This window comes from Podarcis tiliguerta (genome assembly GCF_965153285.1).
Source record: "Podarcis tiliguerta genome assembly, chromosome: 6".
NCBI classification, from domain to species: Eukaryota; Metazoa; Chordata; class Lepidosauria; order Squamata; family Lacertidae; genus Podarcis; species Podarcis tiliguerta.
Window position 1 is genome coordinate 43,971,583 of NC_139539.1, and position 14,133 is coordinate 43,985,715.

A 14,133-nucleotide genomic window follows, 5' to 3' on the forward strand; every position below is an offset into this window, starting at 1 on the left:
GCCCTAGAGAATACTCCCCTCTGTGGAAGTTTAGAGGTACCACCACTATGTGAGGCATTACAGTAGCTTCATATATGTCTGAACTTGCAACAGTTGGCTTAGGGACTGGCCTTGGGCATGCTTGTGAGTGACTACTAGTAGTCTGACTCAGAGCGCTGCTTATCCACACAACACAATGCTGGGACATGCCCTAAATGTGCATTTCTAAAGTAGTCTGGGAGTTTGGGAAGGAACCATAGCTCAATGGTAAAGTATATAATTTGCATGCAGGAGACCCCAGGTTCAATTCCTGGCATGCTCAGGTAGGGCTGGGAGAGACCCGTGTTTAAAATCTCTGCTGCCAGCTCTGTGTAGACTATCCTGAGCTAGATGGATGAATAGTGTGACTCAGAATAAAGCAGTTTACTGTATTCCTATGCTCAGAAGCACCAGCAAAGCCCTTGCATCAGCTGATTGGTAGGGTTTGAAAAGGGCAGCACATAGAGCTATCATGCAAGACCCAACTATCAGCTGATCATCCATCCAGGCAGAATTGGGTCACCTGACATCACAAGGACAGGTGTGTAGCACTACCCACTCGTCAACCTTGGCTTGTGTGGCTAGGTGGGGGATGGGGATAAAGATTTTGCCCACCAGTTGGATCCAGTTCCCTATACGCGATTATCCATTGGATAATGAAGATCCTTGCAAAGGTGAACCTATTTGCAGGGCAAAGGGGGATGTACATGTATGGCAACACCACATGCATTTTATCCAGAGGAAGCAAAAGAGGAGGAGGAAGCATTCACTGTAATAATTCTAGATGGGTGTAGGTGAATATATGAAACAAGGAAGAGTAAAAGAAGGAGCACAGAACAGGACACAGATCTAAATGCGGTATGCAGCCATAGTCTGTGATGTTAATTTCTTCCTTTTACATTAGCATGGAGTATATAAATGGGGGTTGGGATTCTCACACCTGCCCTCTGGCATTGATTTGAGATGTTACAGACACCCTTTCCTTCAGACCTTGCATCTAGTAAGTGGCTCTGTGTTGGTTGGTTTACATACGCACCAGAAACAAGAGCATAGTTATTTGAGCTGGGACAGCATTGACAGTCCTCTGGGGAACCTCTCTCTCATTGCCTACTCAGCCAAAGCTGACTGCTGCCCTTCTCCTGTATTATTCATTCTCCTTTACACAGTCCCTGATTGGTGGCATAGATGCAATGTGAGATGTTAAACTGGTACATGGCTGTGATGAAACTAGGCTGGTGTAGAGGAGCTCCATCTCTCCACTGCTCTGACTCAGACTTTTAGAAGGAGTTGCTTTTAAAAGGGAAGGAACACGAAGAGTAACTTTTAAGCAGACCCACACCATACATTTAAATCACATTCAATGCACATTTAAAGCACATGACTTCCCCCAGAGAATCCTGGGAAATGTACCCCTCACAGAACGACAGCTCCCACCACCCTTAGCAGACTACACTTCTCGGGATTATTTGGGGAAAGTGGGCTTTTTTGTCCAATCAGAAGGCTGAGCTGGATGTCAGGTGGAGCCACATGATGCTTGATTTGATCAGCAAGAAAATCTGCTGGTTTCCCTGTTCTCCTGGAAAGGTTGAGGAGTGGAAGCCAAAGACTATATCACTTAATCTGAAAGGTTCAGTGGCTTCTATTTAATATCTAGGGTTGCTAAGTAAAGGTAAAGGGACCCCTGACCGTTAGGTCCAGTCATGACCGACTCTGGGGTTGCGGCGCTCATCTCGCTTTATTGGCCAAGGGAGCTGGTGTACAGTTTCCAGTTCATGTGGCCAGCATGACTAAGCCGCTTCTGGCGAACCAGAGCAGTGCACGGAAACGCCATTTACCTTCCCGCCGGAGCAGTACCTATTTATCTACTTGCACTTTGACGTGCTTTCGAACTACTAGGTTGGCAGGAGCAGGGACCAAGCAACGGGAGCTCACCCCATCATGGGGATTCGAACAGCCGACCTTCTGATCGGCAAGTCCTAGGCTCTGTGGTTTAACCCACAGTGCCCCCCGCGTCCCTAGGGTTGCTACCTCCCTCCAACACAGGTCTATCGCTCTTAAGAGCTACACAACAGACAGAAATGAGCAGGCACAGTTTTTGAAAGAGTGCAGAGGTGCTGGTATGTGGAAGAAGATTGGCTTATATGTGCAAAACTATAATGAATAATGTTTTCAAGGCTTGAAAGGGCTCTTGTGAAGATACAGCTCTATGAATGCCATCCTCCAACTGAAGAGTGCTTTAGGTAGACTCTGATAACTCCCACCCTTAGGACCATATTATTTATTTCATTTCATTTATGAAATGCCTCTGGTGAAGCAACCTGAAGCAATTAACAACAAAAACGTGTAAATTACAATTTCTAGTCTGATGCAGATAAAGACTGGGATAAAAATGTCCACTTAAGAATGCTTGTTGGAAGAGGAAGGTGTTAAACAGTCACCAAAACGCTAATAGAGATGGTGCCTGTCTAATATTCCATGGGAGGAAGTTCCAAATGGCAGGTGCTGCTACACTAAAAGTCTGATTCCTACATTGTACGGGGCAGACCTATTGCTCGGATGGCATCTGCAGGAGCACCTCTTTGATATAGAAAGGTGATACAGGCTTTTCGGCAGCCTACTCCTGAGCTGTGAAGGCTTTTTACATTAGCACTAGTACCTTGAACTTAGCCTGGTAGCTCACTGGCAGCCAGTGCAATTATTTTAACAATAGAGTTACATGATTGTGATATTCTGTGCCAACAGTCAAGCCATTGCATTTGACACTGGCTACATCTTCTGGGACGCGGGTGGCGCTGTGGGTTAAACCACAGAGCCTAGGACTTGCTGATCAGAAGGTCGGCGGTTCAAATCCCCACGACGGGGTGAGCTCCAATTGCTCGGTCCCTGCTCCTGCCAACCTAGCAGTTCGAAAGCATGTCAAAGTGCAAGTAGATAAATAGGTACGGCTCCGGCGGGAAGGTAAACAGCATTTACGTGTGCTGCTCTGGTTCGCCAGAAGCGGCTTAATCATGCTGGCCACATGATTAGTACACCGGCTCCCTCGGCCAGTAAAGCGAGATGAGCGCCGCAACCCCAGAGTCGGCCATGACTGGACCTCTAATGGTCAGGGGTCCCTTTACCTTTTACCTTTACATCTTTTGGGCCAACCAGAAGATTTGGAGATGTTCGCAATCAAAGCTGGTAGAAGGCACTCCTAGTTACTGGGCTCACCTAGGCCTCTAGTAACAGGGATGGATCAATTAGCATCCCTAAACTATGAACCTCCTCTTTCAGAGGGAGTATGACCCCCTTCCAAAGCAAGTGATCGACCAATTATCCAGACTTGGGTACTGCTCACCCACAATACCTGTGGCTTGCCAGAATTCAGAATCAGTTTGTTGGCCCTCATTCAGCCACTGGCCTACGGCTTGAATGGCTTCTCCTAATTCAAGTGTTACACAGAAATAAATCTGGATATCATCATCATCATACTGATGACACCTTGCACAAAATCTTCTAATGACAGCGCCCAATGATTTCATATACATGTTACATAACATTGAGGAAAGGATGGCGCCCTGTGGCATCCCACAGCACAGCTGCAGGGGCCAAAAAGAAAATACTCCGTGATATTCTTTGAAACCAAGATGATTCACAATTTTTTGAAAGCATGTTTTTAAACCAGTCACTTTTATTTTGAAGAAAAAGCAGTCAGCGGGCCCTGATCCAGAATGTGTGCCTGAACTAGATCAGGACCCTGCACCAATTTCCCTTCCTTAGCTTGTTCTATTTGCAGTAAACATCTGTACAGTGGTACCTCGGGTTACAGACGCTTCAGGTTACAGACTCCGCTAACCTAGAAATAATACTTCAGGTTAAGAACTTTGCTTCAGGATGAGAACAGAAATTGTGCTCTGGCGGCGCGGTGGCAGCAGGAGGCCCCATTAGCTAAAGTGGTGCCTCAGGTTAATAACAGTTTCAGGTTAAGAATGGACTTCTGGAACGAATTAAGTACTTAACCCGAGGTCCCACTGCATTTTTATCCATTGCATTTCTTAATAACAATGAGAAAAAAAGAAGTACTCAGTGACTATTTTAGCTCTGTGACGCATGGCACGAGTGTGAGAGTGGAGCAGTAGAAAGAGGGAGGATACTGTATTTTGTTTCTACATCACTTTCTAAGAATCATTTAAGGCCCGCCTTGGTGAAAATTTCAGGAACCTAGTTTATTTTAATAATTACACTGCCCCCTTCTGGTCTTCTGTGGGCAGGACCATAGTTTATGAAAGTTTCCCATACCCCAGAGGGAGAAAAGGAACTTTTGTTTAATCTTTACACATAGAAAAACATTTTCACACATATTTATTTCCTTGGTAACTGTATTTGAACAATCACACCAAACAGTTTCACCATGGCATCTCCATAAGAACTCAGTTAGGAAGTCAAATATTTTCAAGGGAGTAAAGAGCCAAGGTCAACTGGTTACCAGCTGTAGGTGGGAAACCTGTTCTTCATTGCACACAGCTACCCCTTCATGGATCACTGCCTTGCCGTGGCGAAGGGGCTTGATAACTCAGAGAAACTAAGAGCTATGCCGTGCAGGGCCACCCAAGATGCACAGGTCATAGTGGAGAGTTTTGACCAAACGTGATCCACCTGGAGCAGGAACCGGCAAGCCACTCCAGTATCCCTGCCAAGAAAACTCCATGGACAAAGACAACAGGCATATAAAAGTTATGACGCTGGAAGATGAGCCCCTCAGGTCGGAAGGCGTCCAACATGCTACTGGGGAAGAGCGGAGGACAAGTACAAGTAGATTCAGAGCTGATGAAGTGGCTGGGCCAAAGCCGAAAGGACGCTCAGTTGCAGATATGCCTGGAAGTGAAAGGAAAGTCCAGTGCTGTAAAGAAAAATATTGCATAGGAACCTGGAATGTAAGAACGTTGACCCTTGTAGGGATGCAGGATCTCATGCAGCTGTACAGGCATAGACGCTGCATAAACCCCCTTGAAGACCATTTTTTGTTGCATTCTGTGTTTACTTGCGCAGCCCAATTTTCTGCATGCCCTGCATCCTGCATTTTTTCCTTGTGTAATATAGCACATTACACATTACTTCTTTATTTAAACAATTTATAGCCCACTTTTTAAGCACATGCTTCACAAAGCATCTCATAACATAAATGCAAATACAAAGCCAAACACAATAAAAAACCATTTAAAATATGACTAACCCTAAAATCCATTGCCAAACAATGAAACTGTAGCAATAAAAATTCAGATGGCTTCAGCCTAGCAGCCCCAGTTTTATTTATTTTATTTATTTATTAATTTGACACCCCACCTTTGCTCCCAAAGGCACTCAGTTTAGCCCATCAAGAGCGCCATGGGAAAAGTAGGTCTTCAAAGCTCACTGACAGGATATAAGGGATAAGGCTTCTGAGCAGACTCTCTGATGTAGATTTTGAGGTACAGGTAGCCTGGCATTATTAAATGACATTTAATGATGATGATGATAATCTAGGGTTGCCATAGGTCTGGAATTTCCCAGACATTGCCGGGATTCAGCCGTCAGAAACAGTGCCTGGGCGGAAAACACTTAAATGTCTGGGAAAATACAGACATATGGCAACCCATGTAGGAAGTGTAGATTTTGGCGAATTTACTTAAAAATAGCTCAAAAACTTATCTTTCCCTCTCTTGTGTCTGAATTTTCACTTTTTGAAATACGGCAATCCTAGGCCAGTGGTGAGAAACCTACCGGTTATTTCTGAGGGCCACACTCCATTCCCAAGGGCCACATACCAGTGGTGTTGTTGGGGTCAGAGGCAAAGGTGTCCTGAGGGCCTCCACCTCTGGTGTAGGTGGTCCTTTAGCTAAATCAAATTGCTAGGGGCTTTAAAGGACACATCCAGAACTTTGAATTGGGCCTGGAAACGTGCTGGCAACCAGTGCAACTGACCAATATAGGTGTAGCATGCTTTGACCACCTGGCACCCGTCAGGAATGGGAGGGTGGAGGGTTAATCTTGTGCCAGTTACGAGTTTCTGATCGGTCTTGAAAGGCAGCTCCTCGCAAGAGTGCAACTGCAGGAGCTCAACTGGAAGGCGCCAGTGTATGAATGCAACGTTGTAATTAATTTGCCGCACGAATATATCAATATAGAAAAGGCCTCAGCAGCACCCAGATTCTAAGCACAAAATTGATTCAAGCCCCAGTACTTCCTTATTCCCAAGACTGCTTTAATGCAGCAAATGCTAGGCTTAGCTGTATTTTGCTTGGTAATGTATGAAATAAAGAAGTGTACACAAAAGGTTAATTAGAGACATCATTACTTATTACAGTTTTGGGTCTTCATTGTATATTTATGGTTTTTTTAAAAAAAAGAACTTTCACAAGAAAATAAAGTAACATACATCAGAGACAGCTATAATTACAGCTTCCCTGAGTAGCGATTAGATTAGTATTTCTAATCGGACGCTTTCCCTATTTCCGGGTCCACGATAGTTGAGCAGGGACATAGAGAACAGAACTCTCGGGCAGTGCAGTAGCCACCTCTTTAAACGCAAGGGTCCTTCTAAGAGAGGAAGTGCTCGCACTGCGCATGCTCCTTCCTTTCCAGCGTTCGAGCCTCTTGCCGCCGCCACGGTAAGGCCTTGCTCTGGCCGCCCCATCTTCCTCGCATCGCCTCCATCCTGCGCCTGGTCGGCCCGGCTCCTCACTTTGCTACGCCTGGGCGCCTTGCTCTTCCTCCCTGCCCGGCTCGTTTTGGCCGGAGGGGAGTCGGAGATGGAAAACGGGGCATGGATGCGGGGCGGGGATTGGGTGCCCGGCTGGAAGGCGGCAGTTTGTTATGCCAGGCCGCGGCTCCTCTAGAGTTGAAGTAGGAGTGCGTGTGGGTTTGGGAGACTTAACACTAGCTTAGCCCTCGCGCCCGTCTCCCTCGAGGAGCACGTGCATGGTATATAATAAGCCGATCGTAAAATGGAAGTTGTGTGTCCGTGAACGTGTTCTGCAAAGAAGCAAAGCAGGGAGTGGTGAGAGGTCGTTTTAGGGCTTTAAATGAAGACAGCTAGGCTAATGATAAAAATGGGGGCTTTGCTAGGGAAGCTTTTATTTGAAACTATCTTAATAGCCTGATACTATATGCATAGTTATTTGGCAGAAAGTCACATTGAGTTGAATGGGGTAAATAAGTGTACAGTATCTAAGATTACAGCTTTCAAGTCAAAAGTTCTCACTATCGTCAAACTTGATGCTTGCTGTAATAGTTAGTGGAGGCTGCATTGAGCACCGGTTGTTTATATGGAACTTGCTTTTCTGAGTATTCTGCACGGATGTTGCCAGAGAAAGTCAGTGCAAAGGGTCCCATGTTCAATTCATATCAATATTTTAGAGAATCTGATTTGGTATAAGGCAGGTCTTGTCTAGCATTGCTTAAAATTGAGGTATACAACATTTTAATGTAAGCTTAGTATGCACCTTTTCTTTCATACTCTTCAGCTTCCAACAGAGCAGTAAAATAATGTGCTGGGTTACTTTGTACCATTTTCTTGAGAACGTGTGTGTGTGTGTGTGTGTGTGTGTGTGTGAACTTTGAACTAAAAAAGGGGCGGCTCTTTAAAATTGAATCTATATTTTCCTACAGATGTTGATGCCTAAAAAAAACCGCATTGCCATCTACGAACTCCTTTTTAAGGAGGGAGTGATGGTAGCTAAGAAAGATGTTCATATGCCTAAACACCCAGAACTGGCAGACAAAAATGTGCCCAACCTCCATGTCATGAAAGCAATGCAGGTAAGGCACTGGCTTTCAACTGGTATGTTGCACCCTGACGTTAAGTGAGTTGCACCAGTGGTAGCATAGCCAACATTTTCTGAAAAACTCTAACCGTTCCAGGTCAAGGCTTCTGTGCTTCTAATAGTTGCATAGAAGAAGTGAGTGCAGGAAGTGCAACTTTCACCTCCCTGAAATATCTTTGCAGTAAATAATTTTAAATTGGGTCCTGTGTTGCCAATTGGAATTAAGAAAGGTTGAAAGCTAGGCTAGTAAGGTAGGGAAGCCTAAAGGTGCGTAACAGTTTTATTAACATAGTGGTAGGAAGAAAGGGAATACCAAATACTTGCCATATTTTACAGAACACTTACATAAACATCTGCAATCTCATTATACAACATAATCCATCTTTTAAAACTGGCGATGATTCGTTCCCCTCTCCCCATCCCTAACGATGAGCTTCCTCTGGTCTTTGCCACTAATGTTTGCATGTAGAGTTCAAGATGTAGAAAGTTGTTAGTGTTAATTAACGTTATTAAGAATTACTGTGAACAAATAAGTATTAACGATAATTATAACTAGACTTATATCTTCTTAGTCGCTGAAATCTCGTGGTTATGTGAAGGAGCAGTTTGCATGGAGGCATTTCTACTGGTATTTGACCAATGAGGGCATCCAGTACTTGAGGGACTATCTCCATCTGCCGCCTGAAATTGTGCCTGCCACCTTGCGTCGCAGTCGTCCTGAAACTGGACGACCCCGGCCAAAAGGTAAGCTTTAATTTACATTACTTGCTTGGGTTTGCTGTTGACGTAGCGTCCAGAATTGCTTTCCTTGGATGAAGCATTTTGGCAAAAGCACTTGGATTTGTGAACGTGATTCTCACAAAGTCCTCTAGATCTGAAGACTAGGACACAAACATTTAAGTATTTCTGCTGGGATGTGCCTTCAACTGTGTGAATGCACCGTTACAGAAGGACAAGTGTCTGATAGGTTGCAGGTACTATGAGTTCAACTTGTACAAATTACTAGGCCATTGACTTTAGGAATCAGAATTGTTGAGTTGGAAGGGACCCCAAGGGCCATCTAATCCAATCCCCTGCAATGCAGGAACGGAACAGTTTATTGCATTCATTTGTATTTTGCTAACTAAGGCTCCTTACCACTATTCATTTCTACATCCAAGACAGCTATATTTTATTGGAGCTAAATTAAGGGAGCACAGTGTTAAGAAGCCTGACTTTGCCAAATATATTTCTGGGCTGGATATGGAGGTGTTTCATTATCCTTGTAGGTGTGAATCTATTGGAGACATTGTATCTTAGAAAACTCTACAGTTTAATGAAATGTTTCTAGCTTAATTTACCTTTAGGTTGTCCAGGTGAATCAGTCCTAAAAAGTCTCTTTGGTCATATAAGCACGGTCATAAGAATGATACTGGTCAGACTGCTAACTTTTGTTTTGCCTTGAAAAGAAAATAATTAATATTGCCACATCAAGGCCATGTACAGTTTTGAACTGTGACACATTCAGCAGAGTTCTGTTTGAATTTATTTCCTATGGTTTTTACACATGCTTTGCACTCTCATGTTGACATATCGAATAAGCTTACAGGCAGTTGTATACAGTCATACCTTGGAAGTCGAACAGAATCTGTTCCGGAAGTCTGTTTGACTTCCAAAATGTTCAGAAACCAAAGCGCAGCTTCTGATTGGCTGCAGGAAGCTCCTGCAGCCAATCAGAAGCCGCAGAAGCCCTGTTTAACGTTTGGGTTCCAAAGAATGTTTGCAAACCGAACACTCACTTCTGGGTTTGCGGCGCTTGGGAGCCAAAACGTCTTAAGTACCAAGGCGTTCAGGATCCAAGGTACGACTTTACTTGATTAGGTGATTCTTACATATTTGATAGTGCATTCAGTTATTAGCGGAGTGTTGCTGCTATAGATTCGTCTGTCACAATAGCATAGGTCTCTTGGATCTGTTTTCAGGTTCATCCAGCTGTAAGCCCAACCATGTACAGAATTTTGACCATGACCGATACCCAATAGATGAAAATCTAGTCTGGTTTTAAATGTACAAGGGAGGCAGCTGCTTGGGATACAACAGCCATGTACTGCCTGCTTTATGACAAGTGGCTTTGTGTGTATCAACTTACCTTGCCAATAGAGAATTCACTGTAAGTTTAGCATTCAACACTACCAGGAATTCAGGCCCACGGGTTGAAGGCAGTGACGGTTGCTCATTCCTCAAATAATGCTTAGATCATAGTGAAGGTGATTGTTCTGTTTTTATCCACCTTCTTTCTAGTACATCTCATTTCATTCTCAGTTGTAGCCTTAAAGTAGTGTATTGAGTTGCCAAATTGTGTTGCTCAAGTCTACCTGGTGAGTTGCATGTTTTGGTAGTTTGAAGCATAGACCTCCATTGAATTGAAAGACGATTTTTTTCAAAATGGTTAAGAGTGGTCCAAATGGTTTAGCTTTCAGCTGAACTGTTAGAAAAATAGCACTTTTCAAGGGAGAAATGTATTTGGTATTTTTGAAGTCCTTTACCTTGTAATAAAAATGTTCTATCAACACACTGGTACACAATGTGGTTAATAAATACTACTGACTTAATTTTAAATAATATATACGTTTTTGAAGAACAGCTTAAAACCCTATGACTGTTAAGCTGAAAGCTTCTTGATTGATTTGTCCTGTTTTTGCCTTTTCAGGTTTGGAGGGTGAGCGTCCTGCTCGCCTTACACGGGGAGAGGCTGACAGAGACACCTACAGACGCAGTGCTGCTCCTCGTAAGTGTTTAAAACAAGAGGTTAACCGGTCTCTGCCATTGTTTTCTTGTACATATACCTAGCTTTTCATTTATTTAAAATGAGATAGTATTGAAGTTTGGAGGAAATACAGCACGTATTGGCTAGCCTTGGGAACCAGCCAAAACGTGGTTGCTGGTACCTAGGAACCTTCCCCTATTGGGAGTTGGACAGTCTCTGAATATGAGCGCATGAGCAACACAGCCCTAATCCTGGGCTTTTGCGATAATCCCTCCAGTTGTGCTTTGGAGTTGCGCTAAGATAAAAAGTGAAGTGTGACATAATGGTGCAATTCCCCTCTGCTTATATTCTAAACTGGTGGGAAGGTTGGCTGGGCTTGTCAAGCTTCCCAGAGTAGGAAAGGGATACTGCCAGGGCAAGAGCATTTGTAGGGCAGGAATATTGTATTCATGCAATCAACTTGCATAAGTAACGTATGCCTAAATAATATCATGACTGTTATATCATTTAATATCATGACCGTTAGCATTCTGATGCTTTAAAAATGCTTTCAAAGATTATAGATACGTCTCTACGTGGTACTCCTTGTCTTGAATAATGTAGAGTGTTTTTTCTTCTCAGCTGGTGCTGACAAGAAGGCAGAGGCTGGAGCTGGGTCAGCTACTGAATTTCAGTTTGTAAGTATATATAGAATATTTAATTTTATGCAAATGCTTAAAAGAACATGTAAGCGCCTCTGACCAAAATCAGACACTTTCATATCTTCCTTGTTGAGTTGGCAACAGTATTGCAGGCACAATTACATGTATTTCAGGCTTCTGTTTATATTGCTGGGGTAATAATATGGATGGCACATGCTAATAAAGCTATCTTCTGAGTCCAATATGAATTCTGAAACAGCATAGGGTGATGATGATTAGGCAGCACAGACTCCAGGCAAACTGTAGTCATGGGCAGCTAGTCCCACATAATAACCCAGAAGCAGGCACATGTCCCCATTCCATTGAAAAATGCATCTGGCTAGTTTGGGGTCACCAATGCAGATAGAAATGGGGAGCCAAATATTCAGGGGCAGTAAGTGCAGGTGTCTTCCCATGTGAGAATCTCTCTTGCTAGAGTTGCTAGATTAGACAATGGGGACAGCTGCTATTTTTGCAAATAGCACGTTTAATGAATAATAAAAGATAGCAAAATGTTACCAGTGTAAATCTGGGATTAATATTGAGTTACCTAACTTTCTCCCAAGGTTTTTCATTTGTTGGTTTTTTACATTGTCACGTTGCACCTTGTAAACTCTTTATTTCCTGACCTAACACAATTTTATTTATGGCAAATTGATCCCTATGCAGTATGCATGCCCTGCCAGATAAATGCTGGTGTTTTTCAACTACTTGATAGCTTAAATGCATTGCTATGCAGTGTATTCACTTGTCCAATTTGGTGTAGAAATTTTGATAACACTTGACCTAGGCTCTCATTGACTAGAATAATTGAACTTGTGTCTGAGCTACAGCTTGCCTGCTTTTCACCTGCATGCTCTCCAGGCCTTCTTTATAGATAAGTGCCTTTGAATGGCCTTCTTGTTCATATAAATGATGTTTTGTTGCACTTTGGCCCCCATTTTGCCTATCTTAGAATTCAGGTAACTTCTGTTATTTTTAGCAGTGAGAAGAGGCAGTGATGAATCATGCCAATGAATGAAATGTGTTGTAGTTGTGGGTGCACTGATAATGTTTTCCTTTTCTTTTTTTGATTTACAGAGAGGTGGCTTTGGGCGTGGACGTGGTCAACCACCTCAGTAGACATCTATTGCTGTTTGGCTGCATCTTGTGTATAATAAATAGGTGAAAAATGCACTTTGTAGCTTTGAATCATTTAATTATGAAGCTTAATGGGTGAAATATTGCTTGTTTTAAAATGTGGAGGATAAACCCCAAAACATAATAGGAATGATGTATGTGTAAGATGACATGTGGTATCTTGACTATTTACTTTAAAAGACAGATATCAAATCCTTGTGGCTCTTTCTAAGACTCCTAACTTGAAGAAAATGGGAAAGGATTTCTTGATGTCAGAGGGATGAAGCATTAATTGTTGGTATACTTATCTTCCTTATCTTATGGCCATTCTTCCCTGATTATGTTCCCCATCTAACTGGAGTCTCCCATGTTATCCTCTTTGCCTCTAGATGCAATCATCATTATCTTGCCTCCTGGAATTTGATTAAGTTGTGCAGAATGAATTGAAATTTTATATGCAATTTGTTCTGGCCTTAAATTTCAGGCTTGCATAGTTCACAACTTCGTGGATTGATGTGCCACTAGCAGTCAATGTAATCATAGTTGGGCATCATTGTCCCACAAAAAGTAAAAGCAGTCATTAACACTACTTCTTGCTTGACCTTGGTACTGTTAGGGGGGAAAATCATTAGAAAAAGTCAAACAATTTAATGGGATATACTTCTAGGTATGTTTTGTACAGCATAGGATTGCTGTATTGGCTTTATAGTTTTTTTAAAAGCTTTGATTAACAGGACAGGCTGCCATATTTAGCAAGCTTGTGATTCAATCAACCGAGCATAAAAAGCTTTGCTACAGTATTGGGATGTATTTGTAATTGGGGGTTGTTGGAAGTATAGTCTCTCCTGTCCCTGAGGCTTGGTTCCATCCATTAAACTCCACAAAGGCTCACAATCTCCACTTTACTGATGGAGAACTGAAACTGAGATAGTGGACGAAGCATTTGCCAGTAACAACCATTTGGAGAGAACTGGAAGAAAAAGTGAGCAGCGAATATATGAAACCTTTTCTATTTATGAATTAGAAGTGTAAGGTACTATAGAATGCAGTTCTTAAATAAGGTTGCCAAATATCTAGGCAGTATATAGTTTCACCAGTAGATGCTGAACAATGTGAAAGTAGGGTATGATTTTTTTTATATAAAGTAAGTATAGCTGAGTTAGGGGGACGCGGGTGGCGCTGTGGGTAAAAGCCTCAGCGCCTAGGGCTTGCCGGTCGAAAGGTTGGTGGTTCGAATCCCGCGGCGGGGTGCGCTCCCGTTGCTCGGTCCCAGCGCCTGCCAACCTAGCAGTTCGAAAGCACCCCCGGGTGCAAGTAGATAAATAGGGACCGCTTACTGGCGGGAAGGTAAACGGCGTTTCCGTGTGCTGCGCTGGCTCGCCAGATGCAGCTTTGTCACGCTGGCCACGTGACCCGGAAGTGTCTCCGGACAGCGCTGGCCCCCGGCCTCTTAAGTGAGATGGGCGCACAACCCCAGAGTCTGTCAAGACTGGCCCGTACGGGCAGGGGTACCTTTACCTTTTTTATAGCTGAGTTACGGCGTTTAGCATGCCAACCATGTTTGCCTCTTACTATTTAATACCCATTTTACATAGAAGAGTGTTTGCTGTTGTAAAGCTGGAGGAAATTGGTCTAGTGTCCAATACAGTGGTACTTGTACTTGTGAACACGATCAGTTCTGGGTTGCCGTTCGTACCCGAGAAGTCCGCAACTAGAGCTGTGCTTCTGCACAAGCACATAGCGTGATAGAGTGCTTCTGTGTATGCATGCACAATGAAGGGTTTGCCGC

The 14,133-nt window shown here is 43.3% G+C and overlaps 1 protein-coding gene and 1 long non-coding RNA gene across 2 annotated transcripts in view; one reads left to right on the forward strand and one right to left on the reverse strand.

The window, feature by feature from the left end:
- The window catches only part of LOC310679981, a 169,504-nt gene that overhangs the window by 142,668 nt on the left and 12,703 nt on the right, over window positions 1-14,133 (reverse strand). The gene's annotated exons all lie outside the window — the stretch shown is intronic.
- LOC310679955 (small ribosomal subunit protein eS10) lies at window positions 6,488-12,401 on the forward strand. The gene is made up of 6 exons (XM_083445959.1): window positions 6,488-6,644; window positions 7,645-7,794; window positions 8,372-8,543; window positions 10,489-10,566; window positions 11,167-11,222; window positions 12,306-12,401. The coding sequence occupies exons 2-6, from the start codon at window positions 7,645-7,647 to the stop codon at window positions 12,345-12,347; spliced, it is 498 nt and encodes a 165-aa protein (XP_083302085.1). The 5' UTR covers window positions 6,488-6,644; the 3' UTR covers window positions 12,348-12,401.